The sequence below is a fragment of the Thunnus albacares genome, chromosome 20 (genome assembly GCF_914725855.1).
Source record: "Thunnus albacares chromosome 20, fThuAlb1.1, whole genome shotgun sequence".
NCBI lineage: Eukaryota > Metazoa > Chordata > Actinopteri > Scombriformes > Scombridae > Thunnus > Thunnus albacares.
Window position 1 is genome coordinate 18,634,165 of NC_058125.1, and position 20,711 is coordinate 18,654,875.

A 20,711-nucleotide genomic window follows, 5' to 3' on the forward strand; every position below is an offset into this window, starting at 1 on the left:
TAGTGACAGACTTGTTGCGTTTTTTTAAATCACGTCCTGATATTTTTGTGAATCAGTTACAGTATGAGTCACAAACTCACCTTAAAACTGACAAGTTTGTGTACTAAATGTGATACTAAACCCCTTAATTTAAATGTGAAAAAGACACAAGATAGTGTGGCGTTTGATCCCAGTAAATTAACATCGATTGCAAATCTATCACTCGAGACAGCACTCATCAATACCAAGGGCTAAAGGTCTATATTGATGATGCACTCAGTTAGAGATTCGATATCGAATACCTTTACTCCAAACATATTCCAGTAGATGTGGTTTTGGGGAAACACACTTATTACCATAGTTTTCTTGCCCAGAGTTACAGTGGATAAGACGATAGCACTCTCAGTCTGACTGGGAGTTGGGGGAACAGCTAGCGACACTATGAAACAAGAATCTCTTATTTACTCCTTAATTTACCCCTGAAAAAAACTTTTTAAATGGATCAAAACCCATGAAAACCTCCCATGAACTTTCCCTTTAATTAGAAAATTAAGGCATAAATTAAGTTTTTTTTAAAAAAAAAAGGTTTTGGTCCACTTTTGGGTTAGGTTAGGTTTTTGACCAATTAAAAACCCTTTAACTGTGCCAATAACTTTATTTTAATCCATTTATTAATTCATTAATTATCCCCTTAAAAACCTTACCTAATGGGTAAATTAATTAAATATTAAAGTAAAACATGAAGGCATTCGGTTTTATTGTGTTTTCTTAAGAAAATCTTTGAAGCAACTGTACATTTTACTAATTAACATTTTTATGCCTTTGGCTACAGCTGTGGCCAGAAGCATTGTGTTTTCAGGTTGTCCATCCCATTCTCATGAACGTGATATCTCTATAAGGTGTAATGGAGCAGGTGGACCCAAATGCAGGCGACTACAGGCACAGCAAAGCTGAAGATTAATGTATTTATTTAGGCTTGTGCAGGTAAAATAAAGCTGGCAGGTAAAAAGCAAAATGCAGAGCAGAATAAACTGAGCAATCTGAACAGAAGAAAGGATCCAACAAAAACTGAACTGAAAACCAGGAAATAAATACAAACTTGACTAATCAAACAACAAGGAACAGGTGGCATGACACACAGACAGGCTGGGAGCTAGTTGGTTGGGGAAGGCATAGGCGGCAAGGCAGGGCTAACGAGACTGAATCCAGGGTAGGAGTGGAGGGAAGAGCAGGCTGGGAAATACAAGAAAAAACACAAAAGGCAATAGCTCCTCTGTGCTGAGGACACATCAAAAACAGAACTTCATCCACAAGCCAAAGTTCACAATATAACCATGCACAAGGGCAAGTGTCCTGGTGACAGAACAAGGGCAGAGCATGAGGCCTCAGGTGGGTGGCCTGGGGGCTGGGCTGAAGGACGTAACAGATCTAGAGGGCGACCAGGATGCAGGACTGAAGGCCTGTATCACTCCAGAGGGTGACCAGGTGGATGACCAGACATGCGTGGCTGCCCTGGAGGTCGGTTATGAAGACTAGGCTGATCTGGAGGTTGGCGACAAACTGGGCCAATCTAGAGGTCGGCAATGAAGCCGGAGGCCTAGAGAAGGACAGCTGTCACCAGAAGATTCGGCTGCTGGTCGGGACAGGGTGCAGAAGAGGCAGACCACTGGGGTGCATAGTAGGAGGCGGGCAGCTGGAGGTCTGACTTGGTGTTGGCAGAGATGGCTGACTGATGATCTGGGAGGTCTGGCTGTGGGTCGGCGGGGACTGTCGACTGCTGAAGCTGTGGGAGGAAGTCGGTGGAGATAGCCAACTACTGAAGGTCTAGGAGGAGGAGGTCAGTGATGAAGGCCGACTGGGAGTTTGTCAGGTAAGCTGGAGGAGCCAGGGAAACAGGCAGCTGTTGCAGCTCAGAAACAGGGAATTGCTGCAGCCCAGCAAGAACAGGAGGTTGCTGCAGATCAGCAGGAACTGGAGATTGCTGCAGGTCAGCAGGGGCAGGGGCTGAGTCTTTGTGGCACTAGGCAATGGAGACTCTGTGACGCTGGGGAGTGGAGACTCTGCAGACACTAGCAAAGTGGGGACTTCAGATGAAAGAGCTGGGCTGGACTGCAGGTAATGCTCTAAGGCCTCCAGAAAAGTGTCACACTGGGGATAAAGACACGTCACCCATGGCCTGTCTGCAGACCACTTGCTCTGGATCCAGATATCCACCCACAGCTGAGGCTTGCGCTGAGGAGGGGGAGTAGTGATAAAGAGCACCACAGTTTGACCAAACTTCTTTATCTTTTCGAAAAGGGAAAGCTGCTCTGCTGGGTCCATACTTGGTTGCTTCGTCCATTTAATGGTGTCTGTGGGGACTGGGGCTGGACTTGGAGGGGTATGATGAGGCAGGAGGCTAGCCAACTCAGAGGCAGAGGTAGACTGGAGGCTAGCAGTCCCAGGTGCAGGCCGAAGTGCAGAGGAGGCTGGAGTGACAGGCTTGGAAGAATCAGGGTGGCATGGCTGCTGGTGGCTGACAGGCTTGGAAGCTCGTCAAATCAAGGTTCCCTCAGTGCTTGACGGGTTCCCAGGAAAGGGTTTTGAGCTGGAGTCGGCTTAGGACGGGCAGGCTGCAGACTCGCGAAACCGAGCCTGATTGACTGAGTGACAGGCTGGTTGTGAACAGACTGGAGTGCAGGCTTGGAGACTACAGGAAAGTCAACTGAGTTGGTCTGCAGGAAACGGTTGAGTTTTTCATGGTCGACATCCAGGTGGGGAACAAAATTACTCACCCATGGTCTCTCCTTGAAATACTGCTGCTGTACAAAGACCTTCTCCAGGAGTGGTGTACTCTGCTGGGTCTATGACTGCTTGAACTGGCTGGTTCACCCAAATGCAGGTGACTACAAGCACAGCGTATTTATTTAGGCTCATGCAGGCAAAACAACCTTGGCAGGTAAAAAGCAAAATGCAGAGCAGAACAACCTGAGCAAACTGAATAGAACAAAGGATCCAACAAAAACTGAAGTGGAAACCAGGATACATACAAACTGAACTAATCAAACAACAAGGAACAGGTGGCAAGACACAAGGGGCAGGTTGGGAGCTAATTGGCAAGGAAGACACAGGGAGCAAGGCAGGGCTAATGAGACAGAATGCAGGGCAAGTGTGAAGGGAAGAGTGGGCTGGCAAAAACAAACAAAAAAAACCCTACAAAAGGCAACAGCTGCTCTGAGCTGAACCTCTTATCTGTCCTTCTTCCCACTCAGTCCAGTCTTTGGCAGAAAAGCCTGAGGGCATCTGGTGGACTGGTGGAGGGACATAGAGCCAGACTGGAATCAGAACCATAACAATCTCAGGAACGCCTTCTGGAAATTTCTTCAACTTTGGCACAAACGTCCACTTGGATTCAGGTATGAAATGATTAGACTTTGGTGGTCAAAGGTCAAAGGTCAAAGGTCAAGGTCACCATGACCTCATGAAACACATTTTTGGCTATAACTCAAGAATTAATATGCTAATTATGACAAAGTTTCTTATTGGAAATTATTCACTGGAATCATACATAACCTCCATTTCGCCAGAATTGACACTTAATACCTTTTATTAAATTCCTTCACTACAAATATTTTATGAGCCTGGACAGACATGGATATAAACTGCAACTTAAGTGGTTTGCGGAGGCATACAAGTGTGAAGTGGTATTTCTAGTTCATTTCTGCTTGTGTATGGATTCAACAAATCAAATCAATAAAACGATAGGCAGAGTTTGTTTTTTTTTTAACTTTGAACAAAGCTAAGCTAGCTGTTTCTCCCTTGTTCTGACCACAGTCAGTGTTTGTTGTAAATTAGTGACACATACAGGCACGTTGAGGTACTGCACCTGTAAAATCTCCCCAAATTGCTGTATCCTGCTGTTTTTATTTTAGTCTACACAGCACAGCCAAACAGTGGTCATGCAGGCTCAGTGCTCACCCACAGAGTTTTTTAGTTTGATCCTTGGAGTAGATTTGTAGTTTAGTAATATAGTAATTTATAGTTTAGTAATATGCTGTAGTTTAGTAATATGCTTCAAAAACCACTGTTAAAAGGTGTGTTTAAGTCACTTAGGCTGTATTTGGAAAACTGTGATAAAGAAAATGGTTGAATATTGTTGCACATATTTCATTGTAACTGTGTAAGGTGTTTTGTATTCAGTACAGTCTACCGAGTCTTCTGTTAGCTATCTGTCTAGCTATGCGGTTTGACAAACCTGCAAGGACAGAATATCCCTGCTTACAGGCTTTAAGAGAAAGCTTTATGAAAAGCCCTATCATTTAATGCTCAGCAGATAAATCAAATACGTTCCCAAAATGTCAATTATATTCCCTATTATATAGTATTATTATATTATTATTATATAGTATTATTCCTTTACAGATGTAGCATTCCAGTGGCTACAGAAATAAAAGAGAGTTGTTGTTTTGAGCGTCTTGTAGTGTAAGGGAAGGAGGTCAAAATCTGTGATCAGGACAGTTAAGAATTAGTTGAGCTTTCCTGATACTGTTGATACTTCTTTTTACTGTAAATGTCCTGAAGCTGGGTGTGCTGCACACCAACCTTACTGGCCACCTTGAGAAGCTTTGACAGCCTGTGTTTTATTTACAAGACGAAGGCAACCAAACCAAGACCAAACCGAAAATAAAGTAAGTGAGGAGAGAATCAATAAATCACTGATAAAACAAAGTCATAAGAGGATTCTTAAAAAAATATATTCAAAGACTTTTTCACAAACAGCCTCAGTATTTGACTCAAAAAAGCTCAAATAAAGCTTGTTATTAGTGACAGTCTCTGAGTGTTTGTACTCAGGAACAATATCAATGTTTGTATCCTGGATGTTCACATACTGTAAGTAATGCAGGCCTGTGTCCTAAAATCAGTGACCTTTACTTTTAGCACATTTATCATGAGATAAAACCCATATCAAGACACAAAACCATAAACTAAATTGCATGTTAGCATAGTGTATGCAATCATTTGTGCATAGACTAAAAACAATGGAAAAAAATGACTGCAAGTTTCAATAAACATTAATTTATTTATATGGCACTGAAGCTATTTAACACCAAAAGATAACATGCTATTATCCACAATGGTTGTGCAATATGTCCTCAATGCCTCTAGAGAATGTACTTGTTTTTGTGATAAGTGGATTGGAGTGGAGGGATTTCTCTCCCCTCAGAAAGACACACAGGATGAAACACACACTCGGTAGAAATTACTTTCCAGCCATGGTGTGATGGATAACAACATGATTACACACCAGGGATGTCACTGATGCTCTTTTGTCTCTCCTTCCCTTCACACAAAAGCACATGTACACACACACACACGTTGACCTCATACAGGTTTCTCACACGGATGAGAAGGCAGAGAAAGATAATACTCTCACACCAAAATAAACTCATTTATTACTCTGAGGGGGAAAATTGACATTGTCATTGAGGCAGCAACAAGTCAGAGCTTGAAGGAAAACCAGTAGAGCAACTCATGAAAGAAAAATTTACTCCAATTTTGATGTTATCTCTTTCTCTCTGCTGTTCTCACAATTGCTATTACATTCAGTTTATTACTCATTTTATCTCTATATTCTGTTATTTTTTTCAGTCATGTTTGACAGTTTGTTTTTGTTTCATTACTGTATACTATGCCGTAATGTGCATACCATTTCTTGTCTTTCATTATTCTTATTGTGAGCCTTTCACAACCTGTTGTGTTCCTGTAATGGATGGGAATGACAGATTCATCTCTATCTGATTCTCCCACCTACTCATTCAAGTATAATACCAACTCTTACCTCTACAGGGCGCCATAGTTCTGTGTGGACATTTATTCAGGTCAAACAGCATGCAGGATAACTGTCCATCATATATGCTTTCTGACATGGTGACATGTGACCTAAACTGATGCCACTCTGTTACATCAGGATGTTTCAGCTGTTATCCGCTGTGGTGGATGGATCACTTCCATTCAGGAAAATGACCTAATGATTTTCTAAACTATCAATGAGTAATGGATGGTGGATAACAGGTTGCACTGACCACAATCCCACAATCATACACTGCTGCACATGACTGTATGTATGCATGTGAATTTATATGTCTGACCAGAACAAAATGATGTTTAGTTTTCATAAAGATATAAACCCCTTGACTATTTTTTAAGAGAAGTGCAGACCACCAAGAACACTGTAATGAATTAGTTTCACAATCTTTTTGTGTCTTGACGGACATTGTTTCCCTGTCGAGCTGCAGTGGAAGGATGTTAACAAAAAGAGGGAACTTGACACTAAAAAGACAGTAGCTTTGAAAGCTATTGACATGATTTGATGATCTGATTAGCTTCAGATAAACTTTTAAATACATTTTTTAATGGAAGGAGGGCTGTGGATTTTGCCCCGCATCAATTACATTGTAAGTGCATTATGAAGGGATCTTCTAATGGTCAGTATGAACAGGAGGAATGATTACGACAAGAAAAACAGGGGGCAAACATCCATATGGGCACCTGACTATTGTTTTAGGACAGACTTGAAAAATTGTAAACTTATCCTTTAATGTAGAGCTGAAATGCTGAATGCCGCTTAGTTGATTGACAGAAACTTATTCAATTAATTGTTAAATTTTCAAGCAAAAATGCCAGGAATTCACTGCTTCCGGCTTTGAAAAAAATTATATTAGCTGGTTTTCTTATCTTGTCTTCAATGATAAGAAACTGAAAGCCTTTGGGTTTTGGACTGTTGGATGTTCAAAATAAACAGTTTGAAGACATCGACGTGGGCTCTGAAATTGTGGTGGCTACTTTTCCACTATTTTCTGACATTTAGACCAACCTATTAATCAATTAATTGAGAAAAAATACTCAATCACTAACGGAAAAGTATCATGACTTGCAGCGGCTAATTAAAGCATAACCAGGGCAAAAAGATGGAGACACCAGAATGTGCAGAATTTAGCAACATTTTTATTTAGAAAAATAAATAAAAACAACACAAAACATTTTGTACAAAGAACAAAATCAACATGAAACCATCACTTCATAAAACCATCACTTCATTAAAGCAGAATTAAAATTTTCATATACTGTATATATAATATTTATATTTGTTTTGTCATGATGCTAAAATTTTTGCCATAACATTTTAAACATATTTACATTGTACATTCATTGATGGACACTGCAGGATAAACGAGCAAAAGAGGGAATGTGTCAGCCGTTGTTAACTAAGATTTTAATCTTTAATTTAACTGTTTATCATTTAACAAACATAAAAGTGACAGCATGTGTCAGATTTATGTCAGAAGTTATTACAATCATAGTCAATAATGCAGCAATCTTGGGAATCTCGAAGGGAGCAGCGATGTACAGAAGTGGAGAAAAAAAAGCTTTAGAATATATGATGTTCAATGACGAGGAGGGAGAAACATAGTTGGCGAAGTGGTTTTGTGCGTCTGTCTATGATGAGGTTTATGATTACAATCCAGAAAACACACGCTTATAAAAACAGTAACATCACTGAGCTTACTGTCACCTGTATATCTAACGGCAGATATTACAGCAAGGTATGGCATCAAGAGGAATGCAAAGTACAGTACTGAGTCCAGTTTTCAGTGCGGACACACACACACACACACACACACACACACACACAAACACACACAGACATACACACACACACACACACAGTATTGGTTTTGTGACACATTTGTGGTATGGCATCAAGAGGAATGCAAAGTACAGTACTGAGTCCAGTTCTTCAGTGCGGACACCCACCCACACCCACACCCACTCACACACACACACACACAGTATTGGTATTGTGACACTTTGTGTCCCAATCTGCCTGATCTGTGGTACTTCATGTAATCAGGACTGGAAAAATCATTGTCAAAGAGCCAGAGGGAGAACAAACTGACTATATCCTCTCCTGTCCTGCCGCATGTGTGTGTATATGTGTGTCTGATTACCCAGTTTACAAGTTAAACACGTATTAAAGTGGCGTTCGGTGTGTTACGGCCTCTTGAGGGTACAAAGATGAGCATTTACTGATCAATTTCTCCTGGCTAACATACAGTATTAGGTGCAATTTCAATTTATTTACGGTGGTTGACCGAGTTAATTGGATTTCACGGGTGAGTGAGAAGCTCCATCATTTTAGCGTGAAGCAGCAGTTGTGAATTCTCTGGCTGACTTCTGATTAGGGAATTAATTTTTATCAATGTACACATTTTTCCAGGAATATAGAGGACGTCTCTGTGAATCTGAATTTACAGCAGATTTCTATGCCAACTTCTGAGAGATTGAAATAATACATACAAAATGTGGTGAAACATGTACATGGGTAGGCTTATCTACACATCTAGCAGGATAAAAGCAGCATGGGCATTTGTCTAATTGATTTCTTTCAATGTTCATTCAGTATTCATTGTCATTTTAGCTCTGCTTCATCCAAGCTAGTAAGAAAAATGTGTCTCTCACTGATTTGCTAAATGTTTGCCAATTACTTGTTTACCTCATTCATTTCAGTTTGTGTACAGTAGCTTCAGCCAACTCCTGTGCTGGGAACTGCTCACAGTTTTACAATAAGAATCATGGTATTTTGCAAACCAACGCGATGAACTAAAAGTGGCTTTAATCTGCATATAGCTGCAAAGTAGGATGCTGATTCTCAGTGGGATCAGTAGTGCCACTACTTCTCATACTCAATCAGGTGTAATTTCATCTAATGTTAATATGTATTAATGTTGACATCACTGGTTATGAATGCATCACTGCACATAGCATTAAAACATTAAATAATATAAAAAATAATTTCAGCATTTTTTATGTCATCAGTTGAAGTGATAAAACCCCCGAACCACGTAATGGGAAGGTGGAAATAACACGTTTTTAACAGCAAACATTCAACTCATAGATGGCAAGATAAAAAGACTTATGTATATACTGTATATGTATATAAACACATATTTTGATTTCTTCTACTAAAATTATATGACAAAAATCTGAGCCAGGAATTGATGCAAATCTACAGTTCCCGATACTCAACCTTAGAAATAACGCTTTTCACATTGTGTTTTTAAGGCTAATTTGTTGCCTCTGGCTCCGAGGTAAATCATCTCCAACCACCAGGATATGTCAGAAAGAGTAGAACAAATGTATGTGTGCAAATATGAATTTAAATTTACTGGGCATTCACAATCACATACTCACACACACTATGCAAAAAAAAAACAATAAGAGCATGCTGTGGTTTTAATTTACCATAACTAGTTAACAGCATGCTGGTACAGAAAAGTCCCATGGGGGAAATATTGGAACACACGGACACACACACACACACACACACACACACACGTACACACACACACACACATACACGTGCACACACACACACCATACACACACAGTTACACACAGTCGTTGCACTTTTGTCCAGCTGTTCATGGTAATGCTGTCGTCTCCAGCCTGGCTATGTCAAGGGGCTCCTTAGCAACCGGGCTGTAAGTTCTGGTCAGTTTGAGGTTGCCATGGAAACCTGGGGGGCTATGCAATATACATGGGCTGGATATGGAGGTGACAATAATGGATGACGTCGACTTACACATAGTCCTTGGCCCTGACTCCTCCATCACATTATCCAGCTGCGTAGGCAGAGGGAGAGAGAGAGAGATGTTCAGGTATTGTAGCTGAGACTCGACATGTCGGCGGTTGGATGCTTGTGTGAAAATGCAGAGAGGGGAGCGGGGTTGGAGGTTAAGGGAGGGAATGGAGTTTTATCAACTGTTTGATCAATACAGCTCTCCTCCACTTAACCTACCAGCACAAGACCTGAAACAGTCACAGCTGATCAAAGGCATTGATTGTTTGGACTGATGAATGGCTTTCCAATGGCGCCCTTGATGGAGTGGGACTATATCACTCAGTTGACCCTCTAAGATCAATAACTCTCCCTCAGAAGAGTAAAGTACTCTAGCTGGGCATATTTTTGTAGATTTGTTTTTTTTATTTCAAGGATAACTCTGGTGTATTTTTTGTAGTTTTGGCCACATTTTCTATTGTAATTGATCTCACCATGTTAAAGGAATAGTTTTACATTTTGGGAAATATGCTTATAGCAGCCAGTTAGCTTAGCTTAGCATAGAGACTGGAAACAGGGGAAAACAGCTACCCTGCCTCTATCCAAATAACATGTTAATTAGTGAGCTTTGGAGATGCCGATGGGCAGATTTTGTTATGTTCCAGTCTTAGTTAACCAGATGGTTGCTGTAGCATCATATTTAGCATACAGACATCAAAGTGGCATCGATCTTCTCATGTAACTCTCGGCAAGAAAACAAACAAGTGTATTTCCCAAAATGCGTAAATATTCCTTTTACGGGAGAGTAGCTGAGATCTGGGAATGTGGGGACATTTTTAAAGAGAAGTCCCACATGGCAAGAAACTCAGTCAGACGATCAGACAGGTTTGGAAGAGAAAACTAAGGCAAATGGTAAAATTATTACTCAAATTGTCCATCATAAACAGTTTTCCTGTGCAATGAGGGATTATTATTGATATTTTTTGTGGCCTTCACTTTCAGTTTTACCTATAAATGAAGTGGTTTAGCTGATCTGGGTTAACCTGTCTGAACACCTAATTTTTTTGGACTTTGTTGTAACAATGTCAGTGTGTCTAAGATCTCAGAAATTACTTTGGTAAGTATAATGATATAATATCAGCTAAAAATGATGACCAAAACTACAAAAATTAGACCCATGTTGTAGTAATCTGGAATTATCCTTTAAGAATAACTTTTATACATACACATTAAAGTAATAAATTGTATAGAAATGTCTCAATTCTGGATTTAATCTACATTTCTTTGCTCAAAAGAAGCATTAAACATTAAACTGATAAGAAAAAATTAAGTTATATGTATCACAAGTAATAACAAACTTTTAGTTTTTAAGTGCACCTAAAATCTTTGAGATTTCTCTGTGAAAGTAAGTTATTCTTTTCACAAGAAATTCATATTTCAATTTGATTCTTGGTTCAATATCTTTTCATCTTTGTGGAAGAGTCAATCAGTTAATATTGTTTGTCTGGCAAAGCCAATCTGCACAGTTAATTTGATCAAATGGAATGGGCGGGAGAAAAAAGGGATATGCCAACCATTTCACATTACTTTACAAATACTTTTAAAACAGATTGTTTAGCTGCACCGTTAGCATTCAGGGCTATTTTCAGGGAGAAATTTATATGTGGTAGAATCATTGAGCAATACTGTAGAATGGGTGACATGCCCCTTTAAATAGCTGTAAAACACAAATGACTGAATCACCTTAAAAGAGAGGGGAAGTAGTAAGTTAAAGGATAAGGCTGATGAAATTGAATCCTCTGATTATTTTCAACAAATCCCTTGAAAAGAGCAAAACAAACAAGGAATTTATCCTACTGACAATTATTGTCAGTGTAGCCAAACCCTGATGTAGTTACTGTTGTCCAAAGACTATTAATAAAATACTTAAAGAGCCATACTGTTGCACAGTATTCTTCATTACAAAAAACATGGTTAGTGTAGTTGATTCTGAAACATCTTCATAAACTAATAACATGATGACGTTTAGCAATCTCTGGAAATAACAGTTGTTTTGTGTTGTACAATGTACAAAGTACATCAGTGATATGTTTTGTTTGATCAGTTGACCATGACCTCAGCATGGTATTATTGACTGTGTGCCAGTATAAACATGCGTAAGATAATGGAGCTCTGTGGCAGGGAAGCATCAGCTATAAAGTATCAGGCTTTTCTACACAGACAATGTTTTTTATTTTAGGTTTGTCATGGGATTTGTTGATTTTCTTGATATAAAACCCCCCCCCAAAAAATCAAAAACAAATGCCACATCTGCTGCACAGAGCAAGAGGTGGATGATCGGTGGACTCTTACAGTAGCAGGCAGATGACTGGTTGGCTGGAGATTGATGTCCGACATGGAGATGTCTTCAGGCTCTGTCAGAGTCTGAACAGTACGCACATAAACACAGCCATTAAGTGTTAGTTATAATCAAAAGGGTTTTTGTACTATTTGGGCACACACTCTTACTGAATACAGAATGGACATTTTAGATAAAAGTGTTGTGTGTTTCAAGTTTCTTGAAACCCACAGTAGCGTAAAAACTAATCTAAATTATACCAAGGTCTTAAAGTATTTTGTTATACGTAAGGTACAAAAATTAAAGTAAAAATTGACAACATTATAATAAAAAAAATAAAAAGATAAGAGGCAAATGTCAGTTAAAATAAAGACTACATGAACAAACGTTTTAATATTGCAAAATCCAGGTGAAACAAATCAGAAAGAGGAATGTTTGAGCAAAGTACATACTGTATTTCCACAAAAAAGTATTTCTACTTTGTCATTTTACAACACTGAATTAAAATGATTCGTTCCCAGTGATACAGTACGCAATTTAAAAGCAATTATGGATAAAAATAGTAATTTATATCTTCTGCTCTGTGCAGAGACAGAAGCAGATGGAGGACAGAGACTCCTAAAGAATCAGCTGTCTTCGTCTGCAGACAAGTGCAGTATGTTGAAATGGTGTGGATTAAGTCTGAAATTCCCAGATTACTGGATTAGTCTTTGGACACTCTGTAATGGAGTCCTCAGTGAACCTGACCTGCACGGCAGCACGCCTGTTCGTGCGTGTCTGCATATGTGCATATATGTGGGTTGCTTGTGTTTTTTTCTGTAAACTAAGATGATTACATCTTAGTTCACAGCGACTTAAAAGCTCCATATACTGGATGTCCCCATCAGCCTGACAGTGTGATGCTTAGAAACATGACACAAATTCATTCAAGAACCACTGTTATATAAAGTGTTGGTGTTTTACCAAGCCTCAACATGTAGCTATGTTTAAAAAAAGTCAGGTAAATATCAATTTATGTGTTTTCCATCCTTGTTCCTTTTTCCTAAATCACTGTATAAATAAAGGAAACTCTCCATAACCTACAGTAGGTCATTCCTATTAACTATCCACAATATATGATGATGAGGTGCACAGGGCAACCACACAAGTGATCAATCACGTTTTCAATGTGATTCAAAGTCCATATTTTAACATCTCAACCATAGTTTTGGAAGTGAAAACAAAGGCGATAATTCAAGTTATTACAAAAACTGTAAAACGTTATGAACAGGGTTCACCTTTAGTTTTGCATCCAAATAAGCGATTCAGAATATTTGCGTTAAACTGTGCATTGTAAAATTGTAGCGACCAACGACATCATGTCCCTAGATCCTGATAAGACAGAAGTCCGAAGGCCCAGGTTGTAAGAATCTGAATTTTCCATTAAAGCCCCTACGAGCAGGATGTGCAGGATTTTAAAATTCCGACTTTAGTGAATCCTAGTCTTGGTATCAAAAAAGATATTATGGCTGTCATGTTGATATCCTCCCACGGATCCAACCGATTGGGACTTGGGAATGAAGGGCTGAAAGCAACACTTAGATTGCACCAATTTTCACTTGGATTGTCTCATTTTTACTTATTTTGCCTATTTTCTGATGGCATATTTTAACTTAAGGTAGTGATTTACAAGTCTCTACTTTAGAAACATATAAAACTCATGCTGGTTTGGGAGCTACATGTGTGAAACCTACATTTCTGTGACTTAAAGGTATACTATGCAGGATTTTCCTAAAAATCAATGTATAGACTCAATACAAAAGTAATCCCCCTCAGTCATCACTTATGACTAACTAGAAGTGTGTCGCGGTGTATTTATCTACAGAGACTCTGCCCTCTGCCTGTATTTTCTTATTATTTTGCTGTGTTCGGAACGTTTCTTGGCGTCAACCTTTGGGCAGTGGATATGTAGCCCTTAGCCAATAACAGCACGCACGGTGTGAGGTCGGGACTTCTAGCGTAGCGACCAAGTTACATCACCGTCTCTGTTATTCTCCTCTACTCCGCTCTGCTCTCTGTCTCTGTGTCATGGGTGTATAAAGAGCTGCAGGTCTGTGTGTCTCCTTGACCCGAGGGCGGGCTGAGCTTTACACGCGCAGAGCAGAGCGGACACGGCGGACAGGATGAAGCTCTGCATTCACACAAAATCTGGCAACCTTTTGCAGAGGTGGTTGGGCGTCTTTATTTGTGCTTTAGAATGTAACTGCCATGAAACAAAAAGAAAATAACATTTTATTTATCTGATTCACTGCTTTGTTCTCGCTGGCGCCGCTTGCTCTCTTCATTCACTCTCTAGCTTGCTCAACCACCGCTGCTCCCTCTCTCTCTCTCTCTTTCTCTCTGTCTCTCTCTCTCTCTCTCTCTCTGGTGTCGACCCGGGGAAGTGGGGCCAACATTGAATGCTGTGTGTTTACAAACATCAACTAACAAATCCTGCATAGTATACCTTTTAATTAATAAAAAACAAATCAAACAAAACGTTCAGAGTTAACTGGACTCAAAAGCAACATGCCGAGTCATACTGAAACATTGGGATCTCAGAGTTTAACCATATAAAATAATCAGTGATATTTACACAGGACCAAATCAATGTGACCTTATTAGATTACATGCTAAGATACTCTTTTCATAACCGTGAAGAGCCCAGATTTTAAGAGGGCTCCAACCGACATAACCTCATTGAGTTACATGCCATGAAATACCGAGCAGTAACATGACGTGTATTGACTTGAACAGGACTCCAAAACAACATGACCTCACTTCTCAAATTTAGGAGGAGAGCATTCAGATCGGCCTTGACGTAATGACAAAACAGGAGCAAAATCTCCCATCAAAAACATAAAACTAACTTGTGAAAAGTTAAACAGAGCACAACATAACTAACACTGTCTCAGTTTGAGGCTACTTGTCTGACACTCAAAGTAATAAAGTTGGAAAGGTATGACGTTCTGGCTGCATAAATCTTCCATTTAATATATATAGTGTATATTTATGAATGTATGCTTTTGCTTTTGACATAAGCCAGTTCTCCATACTCACATTGATCTGTGAGAGGTGACATATGGCTGGGTCAGTGGGGTGGACGGCAGAAGTTCTGTGAAATTCTCCCATGTTGTGACCCCTCACCTTTGACCTCTGGCTGGCATGGCGCACCTGTTTGACATCAGTGGACAACTGACGACTGACAGGCGTCCGAGACGAGCTGTCGTCCTCTGTGTCTGAGAGGTGGGCCTGAGAAAACGCACACACACACACACACACACACAGACAAAATCACAGACACACAAGACTAAAATCAGCAACTCGAAATTCAAAGCATTTGTCAGAGGAAGTGTAAGACAGAGACATACCATATTATATATGAGGTACACTCACTGATTCGCTCTCAGACTGGGAGGAGTGGCGGGGCTTGCTGGGGCGGTTGCTCTCTGATTGGCTAGTGAGGGTTGATCGGCGGGTGGACTGGAAGCTGCTGCTGCTGAAACGGTCTCTACCAGTAACGCACAGCAACACCCCGAGGTAGGGTATATACCTGCTGAGTGCTGACCTGAGAGAAAGAGAGGGAAACATTTACTGTTAATCCATAACTGAACCAGTTTTATTATTGACAAATCAAGACTATAAGAAAATGAATGAAACCACAACTGACACCCTGCACACTGACATTTTTGAGTACATGATCAGTGTCCACAGAAACACAAGCTTTTCATTAGGAAAAATGAGCAATAATATTACATAATGCAGTTTATTGAAACCAGTGAGCCCAACTCCCCTACACATCTCTGTGTTGCCAGAAGGAGAGAAGTCAGCTCCTATAACAGCACATGGCCTCAAAACAGCCCTCACACAATCTGGAACAACCAAAATATTAGAACAACCAAAGAATATGGAAAGCACATTCACTACTGGACATCCACTACAACAACACTAAGAGTCAACAGCCATACTAGCAGCTTTGTGACACTGTACATACACACAGCGGTGCTTTGAGCTAAATGCTAACAGCTGCTATCAGCATGCTAACATGCTCACAGTGAGACTTTTAACGCAGGTATAATGTTCACCATGGTCAACATTTTAGTTAACCATGTTAGAATGCTAACATTTGCTGATTAGCACTAATCACAAAGTACAGTTGAGGCTGATGGGAATAACATTAGGTTTGGAGGTATTCAGTCATAAACCGCTTTGGTTTATGATTAAATACTTGCAACACTGCATAAGTTGAACTCTTGACCAGATGATGGCAGAGGAAGTGATAACAATTCATCCTGGAGGACACATCAATGTGTACAGAAAGTATTACAGCAATGCATCCAATTGTTGTAGAGACATTTCACTCAAAGCCACATACAGGAACCTCATGATCAAGTCAAGTTTATCAAGTCATTAGGATTCATCCTCTGAGGGCTATCAATGTCTGTACAAAATTTCCAAGCATGTCATTCAACTGCCTTTTGAAATATTTCAGTCTGTAATAAAGTGGTGGACAATAGACAGACATTTAGGGCAATACTTGGCTAAAGACCCAAAGTAAACAATGATATTTAGCACTGGCAGATTATCTGGGCATCATTAGCCACCAAAAACTGAGAAAGAAATTAATGAAATCCAGAGTGACGAAAACCTGGACAGAAAACCTGGCGACCCAGAGGAAACACTGTGACTTCTGCCAACAAGAGGAGACAGAGCAACACTGCCAGCTTCACTGCAGCCTGTGTAAAGACAGTAGAGTTGTTTTTTTAACCATAAAATAAACCTCAAATACCAAATGTTCAACACACTCTCAGAGGAAAACAAAATTCAATATTTACTTGGGCAAAAAAAAATGGACATTGCCACAGAAGCATCAAAATATGTCAGGGCAAAACCACCAGAACAACACAGCAAACTTCAAAATCTGCTGTCTAGTTTTTAATTTAAAAATATTTTTTGATTGATTGATTCTCACTATTCCCAATTATGAAAAGATACACAAATAAATTAATAAAAAAAAACAATAAAAAATAGGTTTGGTTCAGTTGCTTTAGAATATGTTAGTGTGTCTTTCCGGATGAAATTATGACCTAAGACCTCCCTGTTGGGAGAGATTTGGGATCATTTATTAACATATTTAAAGTATGAAATGATCTTGGCTATTCTACATGTACCCAACTTGAACAATGCATGTGTCTCCCCCATACTGAACTATGCTGCAGGGGTGTGGGGCTTAAAAGAATCTAAAACTATAGACACCCTACAGAATAGAGCTTTACAATGTCTTCTGGGGCTTCACAGATTTGCTCTGATTCCAGCAATTCAGGGAGATATTAGCTGTGTACCAGGGTCTGTGCAACGAAAATGTGAAATGATCTGACTGTGGAACTGTCTAATCAAAATAGCAAAGGACAGAATAAATAAAGTATTTATGTGGATCAAATCAGACGGTTCTCCACGGGCAATGGAAATTTACTCAATTTTTGAGGAGGTGGATATGCTGTAAATTAACAGGAATAATCTGTGCTATACTCTTAACTCTATTAAAAATAAGCTTTCACACAAATTTGAAGAAAAATGGTTTGAAAATGTTCTCTAAAACCCAAAATTAAGGACATATATGCATATCAAACAGAATTTTGGCCCTGATTTATATGTTACGTCTTGTTTATCTAGAAGCCAAAGATCAGTGGTTGCACAGTTGAGAGCTGGTATTCTTCCTCCGGCCGTTGAGGTCGGTCGATTCAAAAATACTCCGGAGGGAAACAGACTGTGTGAGCTGTGTGGTTTGGGTGAAGAGGAAAGTGAGTCCCGTTTTCTTTTGTGCTGTACAAATTATGATGACTTAAAGAGAGTTACTGTGCCGTGAAATTGCTTGACAGAACTCTGAATTATTCTGGTGTTCAGATGAGCAAAAACTAGAAAGTCTTTTTAATTTTGATGTGTTCAAACTTTATCTCAAAAGCCTGGAAAACAAGGCAAGCTAGATTGTTTAATTAGTATTTATTTTGATTTTACAGTAATACACTGTAAGCTTCTGTCAGTCATTTAACAGTTCTGCACTACTCAATGATGGTCTGAAGCTCTGAGTGTGAAAGGTGCTTCAGTTGTTTCTTTATTTTCTTCCTCTGTTGTTTGACAATGTATACGCTGTACTCCAGTCCTGGCTTATTTCAGTTTATGTTGTTTTGTGAGCCCATGTGGACTGAGCATGCAATTGTATGCATGACATAATATTAAAATGTCATTCATTCATTCATATATTTGACTGTCTGTCTTATCTTAGCATATATATTCTTCAATTTTTTTAAATAAACCTTTTAATGATTTATTTTATATCACTAAATGTAGTATACTATTATAAAGAAGTTCTATAGTGTAGTGTATGGTGTATGGTGTATTTTGTATGGTGTTATAGCACTGTGAAAATTGAATGAATTATATGAATACACAAATTGAGACAGAACTCCCCATGCACAGCCAGTAGTTTCAGTCAGGTGCTGGTCGGTCGCAGGAACATACAGTTTACAGTGTGGTTAATTTTGATTTTCACACAAATTGTTATATTGACACTGTGCACCTTTTACTGCACAATGTCTGCTTTGACAATGCTGTTGTGTGCTGTGAAAGTGACAAACACAGCCGGGTTATATATAATAACCTGGGTAAATGGTAAACTCAGAATAATGTTATTTCCACACCATTAGTTCAAACTGCTATTAATGAAACTCAGCAATTGAGTGTGTATCGTACCTGTATTTCGGATGTGTAATGGCATATATGATGGGGTTGTGGATAGCAGACGCTTTAGCGATCACAGCAGGAACAGAGTTCATATAGGGAGTCAGCATGTCAGCGTACCTGAGGGAGAGAAGAGAGAAGAAAGGAGGAGGGCATGGACAGATGTTGTGGGGAAGAAGAAAAATGAGAGAAGGAAATGAGGCACCTTCGTGCGACAAGGGCAGCAGTGGGTGTGTTCTTAAGTACAGAACTGGTGCAGAGACACGAGAGCGGGACGTACAGTCACACCCACACGCAATGTTGGATTCATGTTTAAAGATGCCATTAAATGTGCATTTGAACTTTCTAGAGAACAGGATATCCTCAGAGGTGACTTTACACTGCAGTGGTAGGTGTAACTGAAAGTTGAATGAAAAGCCTTTCTTCCTGTCCAATGAAATCAAACTTTTTTCTTTAACTAATAGCCCAGTTGGTTTACAGTTAAGATCGTCAAATGTCCTGCCCCCAGCATTCTGTGGAAGCAATACAAATAAATCACATTAAAGAAGGAATGATATTGTACAATGCCATAAGATGGCTTTGGTTTTACTTGCCCAAATTTAGAGATTTAATGGATATCTTGGACATGAATGGAATTATGATTGTGGTGCTAACAGGTTTGAAAAATGTTAGAAAACGTTAATCTACAGACCTGGCTGGGAACAGTTTGCCTTGGAACTACTAAAGCAGTATTCTAAAACTACAAGTTCTGTGGATTATGGTCTGTGTTACAGGGACACTGATTCATTGCCGTTCAGTGTTTTGAAACATAGGTTTTCAATGCTGTGAGCAACACCAACCAAATTCTATTTGCAGGGCATATAACTAAAAACAGAGCTGCAAATAAAACCAAAACCTATTTACATGCAAAGATACTATTTGGGGTAAGTATGTGTTTTTGTGATTTGGGTCAACTGACCCTTTAAGTACAAATCTCACAAAATTGCTGCCAGTTTTAGGATTAATTTCTCATCTTCCAGGCAGCACAGGGGCCAGTTTATGTTACTATAATGATCCACTTGAAGAAGCCTGCTAGAGATTCTTGCGTTTAGATTGGACACAGAGCAATTAGATGTTCAAACCTTTAGCCATCCATTAGTAGCCATAGTTACACTTGCTGCAACTCGTTAGAACTGAGTGATGGATGGATGACCTTTCACAAGGGCGGCTTTAATAACGTATTTAACTATCAGCAATGTTTTATTATTATGACCTGTGTCTCCCTAAATATAAGTTCTTCACCAGTTTTTTATCTCCTATGGAGATGTTTGGACATCACCAAATGTCTCTCCAGCACTCATTGACAAAATACACACACTCACACACACACATAAAGACTTACCCAGCAAATGCAGTGAGGGCTGCACAGGAGTAAGGGGCCCAGGAGATTACAAATAGCAGGATGACGATGAGCGCAATCTTGGCCATCTTCCATTCACTTCTCAACTTATGGAACCTCTTAGCAGAGTCTCTGGTCCCTTGACAGTTGATCTTTGTTATCGCTCTGTCAAACACAGACACTCACCATAGTTATGAAACCTTATTTATTGTTCTTCAAAGCTTTTTTATTCTTCCGTACATTTTTCAATCGCTTACTATTTATGCATCCCATGTGGAAATGCTTAACATATCAAAATATGGTACCTATAGCACCACTATGTGGTCAGTTATTATGTTTTTTTACATTTTGGCTAATAACTCATGACCCATGAGGTGTAGCAAAACAATATTTGCAGAGTGTGTTCCTTGGACAATGCCGATTCGACGGATATAAGCCAAGCCTAATCGCATCTAGAAAAAATTTCTGCCATTTTGGATTTTTGGTAAACACATTTTTTGCTTCTTTTGGCACATATTTCATCTAATCTTCACCAAATTTGGTACAGACAACATTTAGATGATCCCAAATAAAACTTTTGAGTTTGTTTTTGGGCATCACTTACCATTTGTCTGTAATTGGCTACCAAAATTTTGAACGGTGTGGCCTGATGCACTTACATT

At 39.4% G+C, this 20,711-nt stretch overlaps 1 protein-coding gene across 2 annotated transcripts in view; it reads right to left on the reverse strand.

Moving 5' to 3' along the window:
* Nucleotides 1–7,040: 7,040 nt before the first annotated feature.
* LOC122971793 (melanopsin-A-like) overlaps nucleotides 7,041–20,711 on the reverse strand; it is a 38,268-nt gene continuing 24,597 nt past the window's right edge. Inside the window, exons 6-11 of one of the 2 annotated variants that reach the window (XM_044338537.1) lie at nucleotides 20,053–20,214; nucleotides 18,684–18,791; nucleotides 15,330–15,501; nucleotides 14,994–15,185; nucleotides 11,930–12,001; nucleotides 7,041–9,641 (exon numbers count right to left, since the gene is read on the reverse strand). In XM_044338537.1, the coding sequence (XP_044194472.1) occupies nucleotides 9,441–9,641; nucleotides 11,930–12,001; nucleotides 14,994–15,185; nucleotides 15,330–15,501; nucleotides 18,684–18,791; nucleotides 20,053–20,214 (907 nt within the window). In that variant the 3' untranslated portion in view covers nucleotides 7,041–9,440. The remainder of the gene's footprint in view (nucleotides 9,642–11,929; nucleotides 12,002–14,993; nucleotides 15,186–15,329; nucleotides 15,502–18,683; nucleotides 18,792–20,052; nucleotides 20,215–20,711) is intronic. The other variant, XM_044338538.1, reaches the window with a different exon arrangement.